Genomic DNA, 23,693 nt, shown 5'->3' on the forward strand with positions numbered 1-23,693 from the left:
CTGTTCAGCTCTGCATGCAGTTTCTCTCATTACAGTGAATGTAAATGTTGCAGTTTCCTGAAACACATGGTTATGTGAGAGCAAGCTAACAGCTTGAATCAGAGATTTTGGAGGATCTTTAAAAAGGGGGTTTTAGGTGATTTCCCTGCATGCCCTATGCCCCCACCCCTAAAATCCTAAAATCTCTGTTTTTGAGGGTTCTCTGTGGTTTCCCCGGGCTATTTTTATCAAAACAGGACCTCGGTGGCCTAGATTTTTCGAGATTTGATTTTAAAATTATTTTCCATATTTACCAGCTTCATTTTTGAAAGAAAACCACATAAATGACTTCCCCAGGGCAGGATGGGATGGATTTGTGCCTTATTTGCAGTGGATGGCTGTCGGTGCGCAGCCATGTTCCATGTGCATTGTGGCTTGTGAGAGGGGTGAGATTTACTCGAAAGCGGTGTCTTTGTCCTCTGGGAAGGATCTTTAAGCACCTTATGCCCCGACTCCCATGAAACTGGCATCAGGGGGCCCTAGGGAATGTGCTGGCAGCATTTTGGCAAAATGCAAGTGCGGCTCCAACGATAAACCTCGTGTATTTTCCAAGCATTCCAAATCTGTCATGCAGAAGTTGGCTTCTGTCGCAGAGAAGGGTTTTCCACCGGAATTTGTGAATATGCTTTATCAGGCATATTTAGTTAAAAAGGCTATGCCTGTTTCCTTTCCACCGTCCTCAGTGCCGGTCACAGGGATTCCTGCTCCAAGAGACCAGGGTCTATCTTCTTGCCTCCCTGTGGAGGTACCAGGGAGTGAGCCGGCTGTGCCCACAGTTGTGCTAGACACACTTCTCATTCTTCTGCTTTCGCCGGGTGGCACTGTGGTGGCCATGGATGTGGCGAATCTGGCGAATCTCCAGGATCCGGACTCGTGTAGAGCCTGTGATTTGGGGTAGGACTCCACAATAAGAAAATTCTTTTAGCCCGTGCACTTTGTGGATTTAATATCTGAATCTCTGCAAGAATTGAAGCTGCAGATGGAACAGCCAGTCACTGCTGAATGTTCTCTCATGAGTGTCCAGAGGCCACAATTTACCTCTTTTCCATATACTCCTGATGTTGTTTGGATTCTTACTGATACCTGGGATAATCCAGTGGGTCCCTTGAAATGTGCTTGAACTATGGCACGGCTTTATCCCATGGCAGATGGTTTTAACAAGTGCTTTATTTCCCCAAAGGTAGATTCTTCAGTGGCATCAGTCATCAAGCGCACATCTCTCCCCAGCAATGGGAGGGGGTGGTCCTGAAGGATGTCCAGGACCAACATGTGGATTTCATCCTTAAGCGTCTATTTGCTTCGGCCACAGCTGATGTTTAAGCGGCAACGGTCTCCTTCTTTGTGGCTCGGGTATATCATTCCAAGCTATGCCATGATCCTGACACTGGTACATCGTGATTTGGAATTTCTCATTTCTGGAGTGGATTGCATGGCTGATTGTATGGCATCTTGAAAGTTTTCACCAAGAGAGGCACTTATTCTGTTTCAGCTCACAGAATGCTCTGGATCTGGCAATGGTCTGGGGATTCCTCTTCTAAGGCTACGTTGAACCAGTTGCCCTTTAAGGGTCAGCTCCTGTTCGTCCAGAGTCTGGATGACCTTGTGGCCTGTATTCAGGATCGTAAACCTAAGGCATTGCCTGGAAGCAGGTCCTGACCTACTAGGAGTTTTGGGTGTTCTAATTTTCTTCCCTACTGGTGTTTTCATCTGTACTCATGTCTTCCATAGGTCAACGGTCCTTGTTGTCTGCAAGACCACACTTTAGCAGGCCCTGGCGTCAGCAGTCCATGGCAAATCGGCTGGCGGCTTCCGCTCAGAAACAGTTCTGACATCAGGTTGATGTCTCCTCCTCTGCGTGTCGGGAGGGAGGGGGTGGTTGTCAGCCTTTCTGGCAGAATGGGAGGCCATCATCTCTGACCATTGGGTTCTAGAGGTTCTCAAGGATGGCTGAAAATTGGAGTTTCTCTGTCCTCTGACTGAGTATTTTCTGGATTCCCCTGCGGGCTGCCCTGAGAAGGTGATTTCGGGTGCAGCCCACAGATTTTTGGGATCTTGCAGCAGTCGCCCCGTGCCAAAGTGAGACTTAGGCTCTGGGAAATATTTGAAATAGTTCATCATTCCAAAGACAGGCTCCGACGATTGGAGACCAATTCTGGACCTCAAGGTAGTCAATGCAGCCCTGAAGTTTCCTCAATTCTGCATGGAGACAGTGCACGCAGTGATTGCGTCAGTGGTGCTGGGGGAGTTTCTAGCCTCCCTGGATCTGACGGAGGCATATCTCCTCATTCACATTTTCCCAGAATAACAGAAGTATCTGTAGTTTCATGTTCTGGGGCAACATTTCCAGTTTGCGGCACTGCCCTTTGGATAGGTGACGGCACCTCAGACCTTCACCAAAGTGAAGTTCGCCTATTCTTGGATGACTGGTTCTCCAGAGCTCCCTCACTGTTTGAGGGATATCTGGCTGTCCGGCAAGTGGTGCATTTGCTGCAACATCTGGGCTGGGTAATCAATTTCAAGCAGAGTCACCTTGATCCCACCCAGGACTTGGAGTTACCTGGGAGTTCAATTTCACACAGGTCAGAACACTGTTTCTACCATGTCCCGTCAGGAGAAGCTACAACAGGTTGTCAGAGGCCTGAAGGTGTGGCAGTATCTCCTGGTTCTGGAGACCATGATGACAGCGATCTATGTGGTCCCATGGGCCCCAGAACCCATCTGTGTCTGCTACAGGAGGTTCTACTTTCATGCTGGAATCCACACTGGGACTCGTCACATGCACCCTTGCCCTGGTCGGCAGTAGTGTGCTCTCTCACTGTACAGGGATCTTCTGCTCCAGATCTCGGATTGGGTGATTCTGTTGTCAGATGCGAGTCCAGAAGGCTGGGGAACAGTGTGCATGACTGTCCTGGTTCAGGGCTGGTGGGCCACACTCTATCAAAGTAATGGAAAAAGTCCTCAAATTACAAAGTGAAATACCGGCAAAAGACACCATATAAGCTAAGTGCTGGTTTTTCAGTTGCGTTCTAATGCATAACATTTTATTTTGCACATTAAGTTTATTGCACATAGCATCTTAAAATTCTCAAAAAAGTTTTAGAATACTCTAGAGCTCGATGAAAGATACCTTCTTTCATGCATAGGTTAGCTTAAACACATTGTTGTAGCTAACGCAGGCGTCTGAGAGCTCAAGATTACCTTTGATGACAACACTATAAGTCCTAGTCGGCTTTCACTCAGGGCTGGTGGGCACCATCAGAGCGCAAGTGGTTGATCAATAGCCTGGATCTGTGGGCGATTCGGCTTGCCTTTCTACACTCAAAGGATCATCTCCGTTATCGAACAGTCTGTGTATTCTTGGACAATGCCATGGCTGTGGCTTACATCAATGGAGACCATGATGACAGCGATCTATGTGGTCCCATGGGCCCCAGAACCCATCTGTGTCTGCTACAGGAGGTTCTACTTTCACGCTGGAATCCACACTGGGACTCGTCACATGCACCCTTGCCCTGGTCGGCAGTGGTGTGCTCTCTCACTGTACAGGGACCTTCTGCTCCAGATCTCAGATTGGGTGATTCTGTTGTCAGATGCGAGTCCAGAAGGCTGGGGAACAGTGTGCATGACTGTCCTGGTTCAGGGCTGGTGGGCACCATCAGAGCGCAAGTGGTTGATCAATAGCCTGGATCTGTGGGCGATTCGGCTTGCCCTTCTACACTCAAAGGATCATCTCCGTTATCGAACCGTCTGTGTATTCTTGGACAATGCCATGGCTGTGGCTTACATCAATCATCGGGGGGGGGGGGGGCTTGAAGAGTCCCTCTCTGAGCAGGGAGGCTCGGCTGTTCTTTTGTGGGCAGAGAGGCATTTTGTGGCGTTGTCTGCTACATACGTGGCAGAAGTAAACAACGTTCAAGCAGACTTTCTCTGTCATCAGACTCTGGACTCCGGAGAGTGGTCACTCTCAAAGAACATTCAATGGCATAGTGGATCAGTGGGGTTTCTCCATATTTGACCTCATTGTGACTGTTGCCAACAAAAAAGGCCGATCGGTTCTTTAGTAGTTGGTAAGAGGCAGGCAGCGAAGGCCTGGATGCTCTGGTTCAGTCCTGGCTCCAGGAGGATTTTCTTTTGTCTTCTCTCCGTGGCCCATGATAGGGTATCTGTTAAGGAGGGTAACAGACCATGAGGGTCCGGTGATTCTGATGGCACCCCATTTGCAGAGGCGGCTGTGGTATGCTGCCTTGGTTCGGCTCCAGCAGGATTGGAGGCTCTAGTTACCTTGTCATTCTCACCTCCTCACACAGGGTCCGTTTGTGACTCAGCATTTGGACCACTTCGGTCTTACGTCATGGCTTTTGAGCATGCGGCTTTGCATGGCTGGGGCTCCTCTTCGGCGGTGATTGCCAGGTTACTTCACTGCAAATGGAAATCCACAGTAGCGGACTATGCAGAGGCTTGGAAGTGTTCCCAAGCTTGGTGCACCCTGAGACAGGTGGACCCTACTCTTCCAGCAATTCCTTGGGTCCTGGAATTTATGTAGGATGACCTGCAGAAGTCTCTTGGCAGTTCATCTGGATGTGGGTTGTTTTCTGTGGGGTGCGTTAACGTCTGAGGCCTCCCTTGCACCTTCCCTGTCCAACCTGGAACTTTAATGTGGTTCTTTGCTTTCTGGCTCATCCCCCCGTATGAGCATCTGGAGCAGGCATCTCTGATGGATCTCATGATCGAGGCAGGTCTTCCTTGTGGTTATTATGTCAGTCTGGAGAGTTTTGGGGTTTCAGGCTCTTTCCTGCGTTTCATGAATTCCACAGTGATGCTGCATACTGATCCTTCTTTTCTTCCGAAAGTGTTTTCCAATTTCCGTGTGGATCAGGAAGTCCGGTTTCCTCCTTTTGACTTCCTCTGGTTCGAGGGAGCAGGACCAGGTGTTGTGGTCCTTAGCCATGCGCAGGCTTCTGTTGCAGTATCTGGAGGCTACCAACAAGTTTGGCCTCTCTGACCACCTGTTTGGTCTGACAGGTTCTGCCCGCAAAAGTAGTCCAGCCTCAAAGACTGCCATTTACAGGTGACTTTGCATGGCCATTTCCACAACTTACATAGCGGTTGGGAAGAAGCCCCCCCCCCCCCCCTTTGACTAGAGTAGTGTCTCCTCTTGGGCAGAGTCGTCAGCTATGTCTCTGGATGAGATTTGCATATTTTCACCAAGTTTTGCAGGATACTGCTGTTGGTTCCTCTGGATTGGCAGCAGGATCATCAGCCCCACTGTTACATCCCACTGGTCCTGGAATAAAATGGGATTGTACAAGAACGAAAGATTAGGTTCTTACCTTTGCTAATCTTCTTTCTTGTAAATCCTTACTTTATTCTGGGAACCTGCCCTATACTTGCTGATTTGTTAGTTGTCTGCTTTACAAGTACAGGGGTTTCTGACCAGCCTTTATAAGAGTGCCATCAAATTGGGTTTAGCTCGTCACCTTTTAAAATAAAAAATTTATATTCTTCATATCCTACAATTCTATTCAGGTACTCAAGCATTATTTCCTAACTGTCCTTGTGGACTCCCACTCTATCTAATGTACCTGGGGCAATGGGGATTAAGTGACTTGCCCAGGGTTACAAGGAGCATTGTGGATTTCGAACCCAGAACCTCAGGATGCTGCTGAGGCTGTGGCTCTAACCACTGCACCACACACTCTCACAACTTGAACATCTGGTGGGAGAGTGGGGGGTTCCCTAGTTCAGCTGCCCTCTTCTGTCACTGCAGGCGTCTCTCCCTTTAGCACTGTTTTGTTATTCAGGTTTTCAATGTTTCAGAACCTGTTAGTTGTTTGCATTATTGTTGCATTTGTTTATATGAGCAGAATTGATTTGCTTGTCAGGGAGTTCCCTGTTTCTCTATTTCTCTTTTCCTCTATAGATGTTCCTGGCTGCTTTAAGACTGAGTGGCATACACAGGAGGGGAAGGGGTAAAAGCTTCAAATGTTTTGAGGCTTCCACAGATCCCTGGTGGGAGGAGGGAAATAATCCACTGGTCTTGAAATAAAGTGAGGTTTTACAAGAAAGATTAGCAAAGGTGGGGAGTATGCAATGCAGTGGTTAGAGCCACAGCCTCAGCACCCTGAGATTGTGGATTCAAATCCTACACTGCTCCTTGTGACCCTGGGCAAGTCACTTAATCCCCCATTGCCCCAGGTACATTAGATAAAGTGTGAGCCTACTGGGACAGATAGGGACAAATGCTTGTGTACCTGAATGTAAACTACTTAGGTTATAAGTGGTATATAAATACTGAAATAAATAAATAAAAAGAACCTAATCTTTTGTTATACGAAGTCTGTAAAATAAAATGGACGTAGTCCAAATTTTTACTATTTGCATGTCTGCTCACAAAACAGTTCATACATTTTGTATAAAGAAAAAATCTATATTGCATTTTCCTTCTCTCTGTTCTTGTTGGCAGCATGCTGCTTTTAAACTACTTAGGCCACACAGGTAAAGAAACACCGTTAAAAGCAGCTATAATTTTTTCCGCTGGTTGGAATGCTCCTGAGTCAGCAAATTCTCTTGAGAAACCAGTCAACTGGCTACTTTTCAACTACTACCTCACAACTTGTTTACAGTCATCTGTGAATAGGTAAGACACCTTTCAAGAAACTGAAGAATTTGTGTGAATGTAGGAGATTTGTTAAATATTTATTTTATTTTGATTAACTTTCAGGCATCGGCATGTTTTGGAGAAAATATTTAATTTGGATCTTGTCATGAAGGTAAGAATTCTGGTAGTTGTATTGGTACTCTTAAGTTCTATGCATACTATAATATATTTTCTTGGTCCAACACAGCATAGTAAAGATGTCATAGAATACCAGCTTTTTAAGATCTTTCAGGTCAGCTCTCAAGCTTGTGTACTAAAATACTAGTGTTACTATTGGCCTCTCTTTACTCTGACTTCTGCCTCTGCTCCCCAGTCTCCCCAGCATTTGCTTCTTTATCTGGACCAACTTCTAGTGCCCTACCTACCCGCTCAAACCCTTCGATCTTTACAACAAAACCTACGTACTTATAGTCCCAACAAATCACATGATTCCAGCATTTTTTTCATTTACTGGCCCCACTTTGTGGAATGTAATTCCTTCTCATTTAAGATTAGAAACTAGTTTGGACAAACTCAAGGCTACTCTCAAATCTTACCTTTTTCAAGATGCTTTTGAGCTCTAATCTTTTTAGCCTCACTTAATTCTTTAGCAGAATGACATTACTGAATACTCAGAAGTATTTTTACCTCTTGCTCCATCTTTCTCTATCCTATCAAAGATTGTAGTGCCTCTTTCTCACTCTGTTTTTCTCTTTTCCCTCTCCTTTTTATATTATTGGTGACTTTTGGAAACAAGATACTTGGCTTGATGGCAACTTTGGTCTGTCCCAGTATGTCAATGCTTATAAGATTGGTGTGTGGTAGTACAAGTTTCCAAGTTTTATTCAGATTTTGATGTACTGCAAAAAAACACAAGATGCCAATGCAATTTACAATTAATTCAGATTATCTAGATCCCTAAAAGTCAATAAATTTGTTGCTGCCTATCTCGGGATTAAGTTGTAGATTTCCCCAAGCTCACCTCTTCCATGTAACTACCTGTGCTTTTTTTTTTTTTTTTTTTTTTTTTTTTTAACTCTCCCACATTAACAGCTTTTACTACATTTTCTGGCAGGAAGAGAAAAATTTCCTCAGATCTGTTTTAAATGTACCACTTAGTGACTTCATTGCATGCACTCTAGTTTTTGTCCTTTGGAAAGAGTAAACAAGCAAAAAAATGTACTGATCCTAAGAGAGAGCACCGGCTTCCAGGCTCAGTCAGAGGATTTCACCAGTAAGTGTGACTGCATTTCCCTGTTGTCTACAGAGAACACCTGTTACTTTGCTTTCTTGGTGGTAGGGCACAATCATGAGCCATAGTAACAGTAAAAGTGTCTTCTTTTTCCTTGGCTGCCTTGCAGATGGTTGTCATTGACTGCATCAATTTTCTCTCTTCAGTGGCCACCTTGATCTCAGTAAAGAAGCTTGAGAGCAGGTTTAATCTGGGTCCTTTTCTCAGGAGAAACAAGGGGAGCTTCTTTGGTCTTGAATGCTTATGTCTGTTTTTGGATCATTCTTATCTTGGTCCAAGATAACATATAGCCTACAAAGAATTCAGTGCTGCATACATATAAATACATCTTGCTAAGAAAATTTGAATGTTATGCCTTTCCAAGAAATAAATCTGTCTGCTATTCTGAATTCTGTATGACAGGCTAAAACTATTAGAGAGTTTGACAAAGAGTTTACCTCAGTCATGTTTGGCTACCCTTCAATTGAAGATTACTATAAAGATGCAAGTCCTTGCTACAAGCTGAAGTCTGTAGAAATTCCAGTGTTATGTCTAAATGCCTTGGATGATGTCTTCTCACCAGGACATGGTAAGTATTTTAAACAGATTTTTTTGATTTCTAGTTTTTGTCTATTATATAGTGGTTTATTGTTTACTCTGGTGGTGTTTGTGCTTTTATGTATAGTATTTATGTATACGAGGGTCAATTGAAAAGTTTCGGGCCTAATCAAGAAAACATTTTTTGGGGAAAAATGAAATTTATTTTCAACTTAAGTCTCCTTAAGACTTAACTCATATTTGATTCAACATTTTTCCAGACCTTTCATGTCTTCAGTAAAATAAAACGCATCTACACATCTCCCTCGTTATTCGCGGGGGATAGGGGCAGAGCCGGATCGCAAATAGGGAAATACATAGAAACATAGAAAACATAGAAATAGACAGCAGATAAGGGCCATGGCCCATCCAGTCTGCCCACCTCAATGACCCTCCCTCTACCTTTCTCTGTGAATAGATCCCATGTGTCTATCCCATTTGGCCTTAAAATCAGGCACGCTGCTAGCCTCAATAACCTGTAGTGGAAGATATTCCAGCGATCAACCACCCTTTCAGTGAAAAAGAATTTCCTGGTGTCCCCGTGCAGTTTCCCGCCCCTGATTTTCCACGGATGCCCCCTTGTTGCCGCGGGACCCTTGAAAAAGAAGATATCTTCTTCTACCTCGATGCGGCCCGTGAGATACTTGAATGTCTCGATCATGTCACCCCTCTCTGCGTTCCTCGAGTGAGTACAGCTGTAATTTATCCAGCTGTTCCTCGTACGGGAGATCCTTGAGTCCCGAGACCATCCGGGTGGCCATTCTCTGGATCGACTCAAGTCTCAACACATCCTTATGGTAATGTGGCCTCCAGAATTGCACACAGTACTCCAGGTGGGGTCTCACCATGGATCTATATAATGGCATAATGACTTCAGGTGCAAATATCCGGCTCTGACTCACCCCCGCCTCCCTCCTGCCTTCCCCCGGCATCCCAGCTTTACCTGGTGGTCTAGCGAGCTTTCGGGGCAGGAGCGATCTTTCTGCGCTCCTGCCCTGTGCAGATCGCCAATAGAAAATGGCTGCTGTGAGCTCACGGCAGCCATTTTCTATTGGCAATCTACACGGGGCAGGAGCGTAGGAAGATTGCTCCTGCCCCGAAAGCCCGTTAGACCACTAGGTAAGGCCGGGATGCCGGGGGGAAGGCAAAAATATGGGTTTGTTTTTTTTCCCCCCTCCCCCCCCAAAAAATTGCGATTATGTGAAATCGCGAGTGCAGAAACCGCGAATGGGGAGGGGGAAGTGTAAACTGGAAAAATAGATATTTACAGCATCTATGACTGCAGAATCCAAAGAAAATTTCTGAAGAGATGAGCTCCACTAGTATTCAAGATGTTGATTTTATTTGATATGTTTTACTGCCCAAAGGTAATGTTTGTTCATTTATACATTACAGTTTCATTATTGACTGTTATAACGTTATATGAGCAGATCAGAACCTTGGTTTTGGGGAGTTCTCCGTGTCCTTCCTTCTCCTATCTTTTACTCTAGAGCAGTGATGGCTAACCTTTTTGAGCCCGAGTGCCCAAACTGCCGCACAAAACCAAAGAATTTCCTCAAAGTGCCAGCACGTCAATTAAACCTTAATAACAAGATTTTAGTATCTAAAAACTCTTTATAAAGTTGCCTGAATTATGTAACATCATTTTTAAAGGTTGGAATCTTTGTATTGTCAGAGAATCAATTTGATTCACAATCCTTTGGTTTTCATTTCAATTTATTGGCAATTTATATGTTTTAATGATTTCATTCAATTTAATGAATTTAGGAAGAATTTGATTCAGTTACACAATATATTTTAAATGTATTATTCACATAACATGTCAAATGTATCCTGAGTAAAAAAAAAAGATAAACTTCTTAAAACTGTTAACTGTGTCAAGACTCGGTGTGCATTCCCAAAGAGTCTATACATGTTTTTTTGTAAAATTTACAATCAAATTAGAAAATAGTTAAATCATTACATTTCTAATAATATGATGTAAAGAAAACAAAAGAGCTTTCAATTAAACCAACCGTTTTTATTGGAAATTCCAGATTGGAATACAACAGGGCCATGTAAAGTCCCTTTTTTAAATAACATCTTTAAATAATATTTAAATAACTTAGAAAGTGTCTTAACTGCAAACTGAAAACACTGCTTCATGTAAACATATGCATTGGGCATGCTCTGAAAAAAATTAATGTGATTTTTGTTGTTGCATGCATGCTGATAACTTGTCAATCCTTGGCTCATAGTGCGTTAATTTCAGAGCAACACATGCAGCACTCATGTCATCCGTTAATCTGTTTCTAGCATCAGATTTTATATGATTCAAAGCCGAAAACAGCTGCTCACAAGCATAGGATGACCCAAACAAAGTAAGAAGAGCAATCCTAAGTGCTTTCATGGACTTAAAATTGCTTTTAGGATTTCATTTTCAGAACTGCTAGCAGTGATTTCATTTGTCACCCTTTCACACTCAATACGTTCAAGAGCCGCACGCAGGTCATTGAATTTACTTTTCCAGATAGAGCTTTCTTGAAATTCCAGTAGCTCCATTTCCAAATTTTGAATATCCAACCACTGTAAGCAGGAAAGATCAAGATCTTCAAATGTGGACTTTTCTGGGGAAGTTATAAATGAAAGGGTTGTCTCCATCTTACAGAACTGAGAAAATCTTTTACTAAAATTCTCCTTTGCTTCGGCTACAATGGTGGAATATGCTTTGTGGATTTCCTGGTGTTTTTTATGACTGTCCACAAATGTTGTAGAATTATCTAAATGTATTTTTAGGTTGGGAAAATATTTTAGCTGTCCTCTCTCAAGGTCTTTTTCAAAAACATGCAATTTTCTCTCAAAAGCTTTGATGTCACTAAACATGCTTTCTGCTGTTTTTCCCATGCCTTGTAATTTTTTGTTTAGTACATTAAAGTGGTTAGTAAAATCTGTAAAGAACATGAGGTTGGTAAGCCAGGCCATGTTGGTGAGTTGAGGATAGTCTTCCCCCTTTTCGTTCATAAATAGCCTAACTTCTTCCAAGCAGGCCACAAATCTCTCTAACACTCGTCCTCTGCTCAGCCACCGGACATTATTGTACATCAGTAAAGTGTTATATTGTGCCTGAACCTCATCAAGAAGGGCTTGAAATTGTCGAAAATTAAGAGCACGCGCCATGATGAAGTTCACCATTTTTGTTACATCTTTGAGGACATCGTCAAGTTTTTTGCTGCTTTCTTTGGCGCAGAGAGCCTCTTGATGTATTATGCAGTGAAATTGAATCAGTGGATGTTTTGCTTCCTTAGCAAAGAAATGAATGAATCCTGATGTTGTCCCCACCATGCTAGGTGCTCCATCGCTAGTAACTGAAACTACTTTTTCTGGACTTATGTCTAGTGATGAAAAAGCCTCCATCACAGCATTGTGGATATCTATCCCTTGTGTTCTTCCAGGCAAAGACAGCAGTTTTACCAGCTCTTCTCTCATGATGTCACCAGTAGCATAATGCAAAATGAGCGCTAGTCTTGCATGGTTAGTAATATCTGTACTTTCATCCAAGCACATGGAGTAGAAGGGTGCTTTTTGTAATTCGCAAGTAAGCTGTTGACTAACATCAGCAGCCATTCGCAGAACCCTATCTTTTGCAGTATTTCTGCTTAGCAGCATCTCAGAGATGCGCTGCACAATTTTATCCTTGTTTTGGAAATCATGGAAGAGTGAATTACTCCCAGCCAAAATTGCCTTTTTGATAAAATCTCCATCAGAGAGGGGCTTACCATGTTTTGCCATGCACAGTGAAATTTGAAAGCTGGCAACTGTAAGATGATTAGTTTTTGAAAGATAGTTGCTAAAACTAAGAGACTGGGAGTGATATTTCTTTAATTTTCCTACAAGGAACTCTTTTCTTTGAGCTAAACCAAGTTCAGTAACATTGTTATGGTTGGTCTCAAAGTGACGTTTGACACTTGATGTGCGAGACACAACACTTTCATTACACATAATACACAATGCTTTCCCACTGCGTTCAATCACTCCATATGTACTCTGTCCAGGCCTCTTGGAATGGTCTTCCACTATCTGTTTTTGCTTTTTTTGCTATACTCATTTTCTTTGTTCAAGACTTCAAGTCTATAAAAAGATAAAATTTGTATAATAAAAAAAATCTAATGAACTGCTGTATACAAATCCATCCCCATAAAAAAATATGTGATTGGGGAATTTTACTAATTGTAGACATCCGTTTTGGTCAAAAAATATACTGTCCGGGTGAAAACCGGACTTGTGCAACCTGAGTGTATGGGAAAAGGACTTTTATTTTTCATTATTGGAGCCTTTGTTATTTTATTATGATGTTTACAAAAGCACTGTGAAGGGCCACATATACACTTTACTGTTTTTTGTTATATTGAGTTTTCCATAAGGTACAGCGCAGAAGATTAGTGTGTTGGTTGTTCACAGAGAGCCCAGCCCTCCTCTCAGCTTACTGAACTTCTCTATGCAATCATCATAAGCAGCTTTTTTATTTCCTCGAATTTAGCATGTCCCCCATGGAACATACAGAGGTTTTTACAGAGGGGCACATTATTAGACACATTAACTTCCCCCCATATCCTCACCTCTCTAGCATGGGAGCACTAGGAACTGTTCCTGATTACAGATGTCACATGTGGAGTCACACTACAGCCTCACTGAGTTCCTGTGACAGACTCAGTGTGAAGCTTCTCTTCCTCCCCCCACTTCCCCCTCACACACTGCCTGGCTCATAGGATAGTAAGGGGAAGACAGGCAGGCTAAACATCCACTCACAGGACTACAGCCAGCACAGGAGGATGGGCCGCGGCCCACCGGGACAATGCCCGGTCCTCCCAATGGCCAGTCCGGCCCTGTTGCTAGGTGAGCTGCAAAGCAGACACCGGCACACTTGCCTCCCACCGCGCCGCATATCTTAATTGCGGACTAGAGAGTTGCGCGGGGACAGAAATCCCACCCGTCCCCGCCAAAGTCTCACCCGTCCCTGTGAGGAATCCCACCAGTCCCCGTGAGGAATCCCTCTGTCCCCACTCGTCCCCGCGAGGAATGTCCTCCGTCCCCGTGAGGAATCCCCTCCGTCCCCGCCCGTCCCTATAAACTTCAGAAATAGTTATTTCATTTAATTATGCTACTAAATTAAAGGCTCTGGTAGAAACCTATTTACAAATAAGCAAAAAGACTTTATTAATTTGGAAATATTAATTGGGAAGAATACACACTTTGTAAACGGGTTTCTACCAGAGCCTCTTTTGTTTATAAATTTTTATCAACACAACTAATATACTACTTTATCCTGAAGCAAAAAAAAAAAGAAAAAAAGAAATAGAATTCTTTTCCTACCTTTGTTGCCTGGTTTCTGCTTTCCTCATGTTCTCATTCAGTTCCTTCCATCCACTGTCTCTCTTCCTTCTGCGTCTTCCATTTGCTCTGTTACTGTGCCTCTCCCTTTCTCCCCCTTCCAAATTGGTCTGGCACCCATCTTCTTCCCTCCGCTCCCCCCATAGTCTGGCATCTCTGTCTTTTTCCCTGCCAGCGTCTTCTCCCCACTCCCTCTTCCCCATTTCCTTTCAGCGTCCTTCTCCCCCCCATCTTCCTCATGTCCTGTCAGCGTCCTTCTCCCCCCTCTGTCTTCCCCATGGCCTTTCAGCATCCTTCTCCACCACCCCCCCCCCCGCCTTCCCCATGGCCTTTCAGCGTCCTTCCCCACCCCACCCCCTTTCAGCATCCTTCTCCACCCCCCCGTCTTCCCCATGTGCTTTCAGCGTCCTTCTCCCCCCCCCGTCTTCCCCATGTCCTGTCAGCGTCCTTCTCCCCCTTCTGTCTTCCACAAATGCTTTCAGTGTCCTTCCCCCCCACCCCGTCTTCCCCAGTGCTTTCAGCGTCCTTCTCCCCCCTCCTTCTCTCCCGCCCCGGGTGCAGCACAGCCGGCCAGGTCCCCTTACTTTTGTGGCGCTTCTGCGACCGACAGACCGACAACAGCCCCGGTCTGACAAACCTCCCTGCCCTTAACCGCGAATCTAAATTTCCTTCTTACAGCTGCTGTAAGAAGGTAATTTAGATTTGCGGTTAAGGGCAGGGAGGTTTGTCGAACCAGGGCTGTTGTCGGTCGGTCGGGTTAGCTCCACAAAAGTAAGGGGACCCGGCCGGCTGTGCTGCAAACAGGGCGGGGCGGACCGCCCCCCTCCCTTGGTAGCCACTCGAGCCGCGAGGCTACTCCTCCTTACATACCCTGCCTGCAGCACAGAGCCGAACGGAAGTCTTCCCGACGTCAGCGCTGACGTCGGAGGGAGGGCTTTGTTTAAGCCCTCCCTCCCCTCCGACGTCAGCGCTGATGTCGGGAAGACTTCCGTTCGGCTCTGTGCTGCAAGCAGAGCAGGTAGGGAGAAAAGCCGCGCGACTTAGTACATCCAGCACCGCAGGAACCCCGCGACCCTCGGAGGCGTCCCCACGGGATCCCCGCGACCCGTGCAGCTCTCTATTGTGGACCTTCCCGCGTGCCAGCTGCAAGGCCTTCGCGTGCCACAGCTGGCACGCGTGCCATAGGTTCGCCATCGCTGCTCTAGAGCTTTTGCATGATTTGGAACAAACTGAAGGGGGCGGCAGACTCTTGGGAGAAGGAGAAGGTTTCAAAAGCTGTGATTGACATCTTTCTGCAGTATGCTCGCATGAATGGATAGAGTACCCTAAGGTTCAGCATACCATTCTTATCTACTGGAAAAGATATTATCAAGGAAAGATCTTAATCTCTTTTTAGTAGGCACGGGGCATCTGATCAGGTTAATTTTTCATAGATTATAACCGAGTGTGGGGTAAACATCAGCACTAAGGGATGGATTCTGTGTAGGATGCCTATATTAAACATTGCAAGAATGCCTAGTGATGCTTAACTTTGGAATCTACATGCAACTTTTTTTTAATTGGCCAGTTTTCAGCCAATCAAAAAATTAAATTACCAATTAAGAGTATTGCACAGAACTCTTAGGACGCCTAACATTGCTATCTGAAAAGTAGGCATGTTTAGGGGCAGAGAATAGGCATGGTAAACTTGGGCGCCACTAGGCATGCAAGATAGGCGCTGGTATATTAGGCCAGATAAAACTTGGCCTAATATACCGGTGTCTACTTCTACAGTGCCGCTAAATGTGATTCTATATGTGGTCCTAGCAGTCGATTGACAATCGTGTAGAGTAGTGCCTACCATGTAGGCACGCTTAGGCGCCATTTATAAAATCTGGCCCTAAATGCTTCACTCTATGATTAGAGATATGGTATGCTCCAAGAAAGGATTGGAGTTTAGATTCCACAAGTAACCAAAGTAAATTAGGCCATTGATATGATCATATGAACCTCTTCTCAGTATGTATCCAGAATGTGGGTGTAGATACATACCAGTCAAATAAGAATCTAAGGTAAGACTACCCAATAATATTTTTTGAAATCAGGAACTCCCAGGTATGCTCTTGAGTATTTTGTAGATGTGGAGGACTGTCTATCCCAGGAATGCCTCAGTTTTAGAACTAGTGGTATGTACTTCAGATATATACAGTTTCTGATAAAATCCTGAGTAAACACTCAAAAATCTTTTGGGGATCACTCACTAGAACTCCCCATCATCCCTAAGGGAGGAAACTTGTGCTTTGTAGCCTTTCTCCTTTTAAGCTGGTGCACCAGCAATTTGCTAGCCTCATTCCCCTAAAAAAATCCCTCTGTTCCACGGATCTCAAAGTCCCTCCTTGAGGGCCACAATCCAGTCGGGTTTTCAGGATTTCCCCAATGAATATGCATTGAAAGCAGTGCATGCATATAGATCTCATGCATATTCATTGGTGAAATCCTGAAAACCCAACTGGATTGCGGCCCTCAAGGAGGGACTTTGAGATCCCGGCCTTATTCACTAATTTTATTTTCCTTTTGGCCTAGAGACTCAATTGCCCCTGTAGTTTTACAATATTAGATATAATTTTGAGGTGGGACTCTGAGTAAACCTCTGTTATTTTGAATGTGCTTGCCCATTTAAGTGACCCCTTACATACTCTTTAAAACTATCACACACCATCCCCTTAGGCATCTCCTGAGAGGAATTGAATGTTAAATATTCTAGAATCGGGCATTTGATGTCGGTCAGAAGATTTTCATTAACTCTCCAGAATTATAATTCACAATCTAAAAGCCAGATTTTTGCATGTGATCAGTACTGGTGCTTGGTGTAACCACATACTGAGTATTTCAGACCTGAGCCACCAAGGACTTCCCACAAAAATTATAAATTGTTTGAGATTGGGAATTATGGGGCAAAGAGTGAATAATAAGAAAACTGCCTAGCCTGTGGGTGCATTTCTTTTCAGATATCTATTATCCATCCCCCAAATGTTTTCTACTCTAACAGACTTCAGAAATATTGTCCAGAGGTAGAAAAATTCTAATTAAAATCCCTCATCTGTTATCCAGTTACGTGTTCCAGTATATTTTGAGTCTTAATATTTTTCCTATCAGCGCCCCTGTAATGGGAGTTGGTAGCAACATAGAAAACAAGTAGGAATATAGTAGGAAAAACTGTATAATTTGAGTGGTTCTTGGTTCAGGTCTTAGAAACTTCTCAGCCAGTCGGGATCTCCCCAATGAATGTACACAAATATCTGCATACTCCTATACTGTCTTCATTTTGTGCGGATATATCTTGTGCTTGAGAAACTAGACTGAGTGAGCAAGGTCATGAGATCTAGGAGAGCCACTGATCTGCAAAGTAAAATGAAATATTATTGATGTGACGTATTCATTAGACATTTCTCTCACCATGGAAATATTGTTTCTAATCTTTTTAATTTTGCATATTTTTTGTCTTCTAGCAATCCCAATAGAAAGTGCCAAACAAAATCCAAATGTTGCTTTGGTGATTACATCTTTTGGTGGCCATATTGGATTTCTGGAAGGAATCTGGCCAAGACAGTGCACTTACATGGACAGGCTTTTCAAGCAATTTGTGCAGGCCTTCTTTGAGCATGGAAGTGAAATCCATAGCACATAGGTCCTCCAGCTATTGCCTGTCTACACCATCAATGCACAGCGACAAAGGCAGCTCAGCTTACATGCACAAGCATTAATTATGTTGTAGTACATATAACAGATAAGCCAGCAGACTAGATGAGGTTTAATATTTGAATATGCAAAAAATATACATACTTATGTATTATGTTCATGGTGTTGACTAAAACTTTGTAGCAAGAAATTAAGCACTAGGTTATTTATGTATTTTGTCTTTTTTTCATGTCTTACCGAGAATGACTTTAAACAAAGCAGTTGTCACTATAACATGAAGCTACAATTAACCAAAACTGTTATCTAAGAAGTAGGATCCTCAGGGTTTTAATTGAGTAGTTTTTTTAAAGTAAACAAAATGTACACACATGTAGCGATTTTTAGTCTTAGCAGTTGAAAACCATTTTATGTTGTTTTAATGCATGTTATATGTTGTTTATGCACTTATCAAGACATGTTGAAGAAAATTTTCCTTGCCATTTATGTGGGTGACTTGAATTTTACATGGGTCAATTAGCTTGACTGAAAATTACACATAAGCATATACAGGGTTTTAACCACATTAGAGGTAATTTTATAAAGTCATTTAATGCATATATGCCAATATACATATGTGTAATATATCTTATAAAATTACACTAGCAAAAGTGCATCAAATAAGACAAAACATTAATAGAACAACCAGAGGAGAAAACCATTAGAATTTGAACAACTTGACATTTTTATTTGAGAGTAAGCATGAGACTGTGTTTATTTTTTGACCTTTGGCCCACTTTGAGTACTTTTATTCTTCCTAGGAGGGTCATCCATTTTTGGCATCCTAGTTATTCAACCTCCCTGGGTCATTGAGCACTTTGACTTGGCATTGGCCATTTTCCCTTTCATGTCGGGGAGTACTGAGTAGCTTTAAGAAATGTTCTTGATTATAATCAGACCATTTCAGGCTCTGACCCACATAATTGGTGTCTGGGTCCTGAACATAAAAACATTAGCTGTCCACATGAAAAATGTAGTCACTGAAAGTCTGAAAACTTCAGATTGAAAAACTTTTCAGTATTATGTTGACATCAACACTGAACATAGCATAGGACTTGGAACCTGACATCCAGTCTCCTATAACTAGGGCATCAACATCTGCACTGAATGCATAGACACTGCATCCAGAGTTTCTGGCATAGGGCTTCTTACAGAGACAGGACTCTACTTCTTTATCTATGCCTCACACATTGAGGGACTCAACACATAAAAAGCTAAGAAGCACAAATATTCTTCTCTTTGTAGGCATGAAACTGCATCCTTCCTCAATACATAGTAAGCATCAACACATCAAGGACCATTCTTGTCCAGCTGATGTCTCTGTGTAAGTGTGCCTCGACATCAGCTACAGCAAACTGCTTCCATGCCAATATCTGTGCCAGCACCTTATCTCCAGTAGATTGGGGCTATGCTTAGACAAGAGCTTTTGGGGCCACTATAGATGGTCTTCACAGGCTTTAAAAACTTCCAAACCTGCCACAGCCTAGCCCAGCCCAAGGATATATTGAAGCGTTGATTGAGGATGAGGCCATGTGCATCCCTGCTCAATGTTGAGCATTGGTGTCGCAATGAGCCCACTAGACACATCATCACTGGAGGAATTATCTCCTGGATCAGACCATTAGTCTACACCTCAACATATAGTCAACACTCCACTTGATGCACACTCTCTGATTCATCTGGTAGGGAATACCTTGTGGAATATGACTCGTATATCTTTAATAATTCAGATAAGGATTTTCCAGAATACACAACAGAAGAATCCTATGATGTACCTTCTGATACTTCCCCTCCTTCTCAACGATGTAAGTCTCTGCCATATAATATATCTCTCATTGGCTTCATGAGGCAGATGAGTCAGGCTTTGCCCATCAAAATAGAAACAGAAGGAAACTTGCTCTGAACTTTCTGAACTCTGACTTTGAGGCACCACCAATGAATGCATTAAGATACCTTTGCATAGGGTCATGAAAGATACTTTATTAACTGGGAGACTCTCCTGTCAGTCCAGGTAGCTCCTAAAAAGATACACAGAGTATAGAATTCAAATGTATCCAGGCTTTGACGGACTTCAACATCATTCAATAGTTGTGGAATCTGCCCTTAAACGATTATGCAGCTCACGATCTTACGCTTCTGCTCCTCTAGGCAGAGAAGCCAGCACCTTGGATTCTTGGCAAACACACTTTCCAATCATCTGTGCTCATCAACAGAATTAAGGACTACCAATTCTACATAACCATCTATTTTATATCCTTAAATAGCAGTCAGAGTTTGAGGAATGCCACCTTCTAGATACTAGAAACAATTTCAGCAGTTATCTAAGAAATTGTTCACTGTGAGAAAGTATATAGCTAGAGGAACTTTTGATGCATTTGATGTTTCTTTCAGCACGTTTGCAGTGGTAATTGCAGTGCACCACTCGGCTTAGTTTAGAGTGTCTGATCTGGAAACGTCAGTTCAAGAATGCCTTTCCAGTGTTCCTTGTAAGGGAAACACCTTGTTGGAGATAAAATTGAGGAGGTAGCAGATATTTAAAAAAAATACAGCTACTACGACCACTTTTTCTAAACCACAAACCTATCAATCTTCATTTTCTAAAAGATAATTCTGCCTCATCTGCTCATATTACTATAACTCCAAACAATTACAATCAGCCACCTTGCTCAGTGAGTAACCCTGTACAAGGCTACAAAGGACACAAATCACAACCTCCTTCTCAGTCCAAACAGTAGTCTTCCTTTTGACTCCTTTCAGTACTTGGCAATATACCAAAAGTGTAAAAACAGATTTTATGCTGCTGATCTTAAAAAAAAAAAAAAGCAGTGGATTTTCACAATCTGTCTAATAATATACTATTTAGTTTCATTTTGTGTCCCTTAGTCCTTCTATTTTTGGAAAGAGTAAACAGGCAATTTCATGTCTATTAGTTCCATCCACTCAGTATTTTACAATTTTTTTTTTTAAATAGTGCTCAGTAGAACATAAGTCAAGATTGGAGTTTTCATATGCATCTGTGATAGGGAAATTATTGTGAAATAAGTGACTTGGTGCTCAATAAAATGTTCAAAAAATCTATGACAAATTGTAGAATAAGCAATCACAAAGTATGACGATTAGAGGTTTTTTTGCCATCTGATACATGGTGTCTCATGGTCTCAGAGGGAGCTTGAGTTGTACAAGTTCTGAGGTTTTGTCTCCTGCAAGCTCACTCAGTGCTGCTGGTATGAGCAAACTGGTTATTGTGGTGGTGGTTTATAAAATTACTAAACTAAACTAAACCTTAGGTTTGTATACCGCACCATCTCCGCGTGCGCAGAGCTCGGCACGGTTTACAGAGGTTGAGAGGAAAGGAACTACAAAGAAAGGGTATAGGAGAGGGACTGAGAAGATAGAGAGGGGCAGGGAACTAGAGAACCCATATATAAAAGTAAGACTGTTTTGTGGCAGAGTTGAGTATAAATGTACATGGGTCATTTTACCTGTGATTTTTTTTCAGTTTGTGCTAGTATTTTGTAAAGTCACACAAGTACCTGTGTGTCTTCATTAAATAGGCTGCAAATTGCCCCCTCCAATTCAAGCAACCAGTTATAAAATTACTCCCAAGACAGCCAGCCTTTGAATATTCCTTTTGGCAAGGAGGAAAGTAATGCATATAAATGACATTTTGATTTGATTCAATTTTAATACTGTATATATTGCTTAGCACCAAGACATTAAAGTGTGTGGCACAGAGGTTAGACCTACAGCATGGATGCCCACACTTTTTGTGCTTGCGAGCTACTTTTAAAATGACCAAGTCAACATGACCAAGTCAAAATGATCTAACAACAATAAAATTTAACAAAACACATTGTACACAGAGAAAATGTTAATTATGCCGGGGTTTTTTCCAAGAGGTCAAGGCAGATGACTTTATGCAATGTCACCTCAGTAACAACTATACAAAAATAGACAAATATACCCCTTCCCTTTTCACTAAACCGCGATAGCGGTTTTTAGCACAGGGAGCTGAGCTGAATGCCCTGCGCTGCTCTCGATGCTCATAAGCTCCCTGTGATAAAAACCGCTATTGCGATTTAGTAAAAGGGGGCCAAAGTGCAAAATATAGACAGCAGATATAAATTCTCAAAACGGAGACATTTTGATCACTAAATTGAAAATAAAATCATTTTTCCTACCTTTGTTGTGTGGTGATTTCATGAGTCTCTGGTTGTACTTTCTTCTTCTGACTGTGCATCCAATATTTCTTCCCTTCTTTCAGCTTCCTGTATGCTTCCTCTCCTCTAGACCTCATTCCCTCCCCCAACTTTTTCTTCCTCTCTCCCTGTCCCCTCTCTTTCTCCCTGCCCCATTCTTTCATTCTCTCTCCATGCCCCCTTTCTTTCTTTCTGTCTTTTCTCTCTCCATGCCCCCTTTCTTTCTGTCCACCTGCCCCCCCTTTCTTTCTTTGCCTTTCTTTCTCCCTGCCCTCCCCCAAGCCACCGCCATCGGGGAACAGGCCCCCAAGCCACCGCCACCAAGTTCTCTCCCTGCTTCCCAATGCCGTAAAGAGACAGGAGCGCCAGGCTCAGCAGCCTTCCCCACCCGACTCCAATTCTAACGTTGGAGAGGAAGTTCCGGGCCAGCCAGGCAGCGATTGGATGGCCCAGAATTTCCTCTCCGACATCAGAATTGACGTCGGGTAGGGAAGGTTGCTCGGCCCGGCGCTTCTGCGTCCTCTTTACGGCGTAAGGAAGCAGGTAGAACGCGAAGGCAACGCGAGTCTATCACGGAGCCTGGGATGGGCTCCTCAACTGACCTTTTGGGCACTCCTGACCTGCAGCTTTAGCAGCCTGAGTTGTGGGTTCAAATCCCATGCTGCTCCTTTTGACCCTGGGCAAGTCACTTAATCCCCCATTGCCCCAGGTACATTAGGTAGAGAATGTGAGCCCACCAGGACAGATAGGGAAAAATATTTGAGGCTATAAGTGGCATATAAATACGAACAATAAATAAATAAAATACAGTACAATTCAAAACAGAATCTGACCATCATAGAGAAAAGGGGCAGCAATGAAGAAAGAACAGTAGATGGTACTGTTGTACCCTTAGCTGCTTGGATGTAGATTCAGGTTCCTAGTATTCTGCCAACCCCCAGGGCAATTAGTTTAAATGTGGTAAGACAGTGAGCAAATAGACTTTTCTTTCCAAGGTCTATAACTCTTGTGTGAATCAATTTCTTCCCAAACCTAGAGCCCTTATCCATTTCCAGTAGTGTGTGTTACTTTTAATCAAGATCCTTTTTGACCATCTCCAGGTGGCAATAGCCATTCTGATTTGGCACTTTATTTCTGTAGCCACTGAATGCAGGGCTGGTGATCAGCAGAGTCCTCTGACTTCTCTTAATGTAGTCAGTATTGGCTGGGTCGGAGCCCTGTCACCACAGTAGGCATTGCCCCTCAATATCTTTAGCAGAAAGCATTGGGATTTTCCTATTTTTGCGACTGGCTCCTTGGTTCCCCACACAAAAGAACAAATGCAGACTGCATGGGTAGTTTTAACTATGGTCTAGAAATGATCTGCATGGTTTCTTTTTAAAAATACTAAAACCACCTGTGTAGTTTGCAGCTGTGTTGAATATTTTAAAATCTATACCCTGAAAGCTTTGTGTTTCCTCTAATAAAGAGTAATATATCAAAAGAGAAATGAGAGCAATGCCAACTTTGCATTGCTTTAATATAAACTCTGGTTTGGACCATGGATTGCAATATAAGTAGATTTCCAGTGCAATAGGTGAGACATTCTAGACAGTAGGATTATTTCGCGTTAGTCGTTAGTTAGTTACAGAAGGAATCCACTCCAGATTTTTCACTCTGCCTCTATAGTACTTCATTGTAGTTTAGCACCCTCTACAGTTTTTTCCTTCTGTATGCATGGATGCAGTTGTGTGTGTTCTGCTCTCCCCATTTATTGTTTAATTCAATGTAATTTCATCCCCTTTTCGGGTAATTTAGTGCTTGGAGCATTTTTAAAGGTCTGCCTGCTTGAGAATTCACAGAGTTCGGTCTGTAACTAACAAGCCAATCCCTATGGGTATCTGTTGGCCAGCCTGCATAATTTTGTCCG

At 43.0% G+C, this 23,693-nt stretch overlaps 1 protein-coding gene across 1 annotated transcript in view; it reads left to right on the top strand.

Moving 5' to 3' along the window:
• The window catches only part of ABHD3 (abhydrolase domain containing 3, phospholipase), a 44,596-nt gene extending 24,204 nt beyond the window's left edge, over positions 1–20,392 (top strand). The window contains exons 6-9 of the mRNA XM_033934907.1: positions 6,503–6,676; positions 6,761–6,809; positions 8,331–8,496; positions 17,360–20,392. Coding sequence (XP_033790798.1) covers positions 6,503–6,676; positions 6,761–6,809; positions 8,331–8,496; positions 17,360–17,538 — 568 coding nt within the window. The 3' untranslated portion in view covers positions 17,539–20,392. The remainder of the gene's footprint in view (positions 1–6,502; positions 6,677–6,760; positions 6,810–8,330; positions 8,497–17,359) is intronic.
• The last annotated feature ends 3,301 nt before the right edge of the window (positions 20,393–23,693 follow it).

Source organism: Geotrypetes seraphini, chromosome 2 (assembly GCF_902459505.1).
Source record: "Geotrypetes seraphini chromosome 2, aGeoSer1.1, whole genome shotgun sequence".
In the NCBI taxonomy this organism is placed as follows: Eukaryota; Metazoa; Chordata; class Amphibia; order Gymnophiona; family Dermophiidae; genus Geotrypetes; species Geotrypetes seraphini.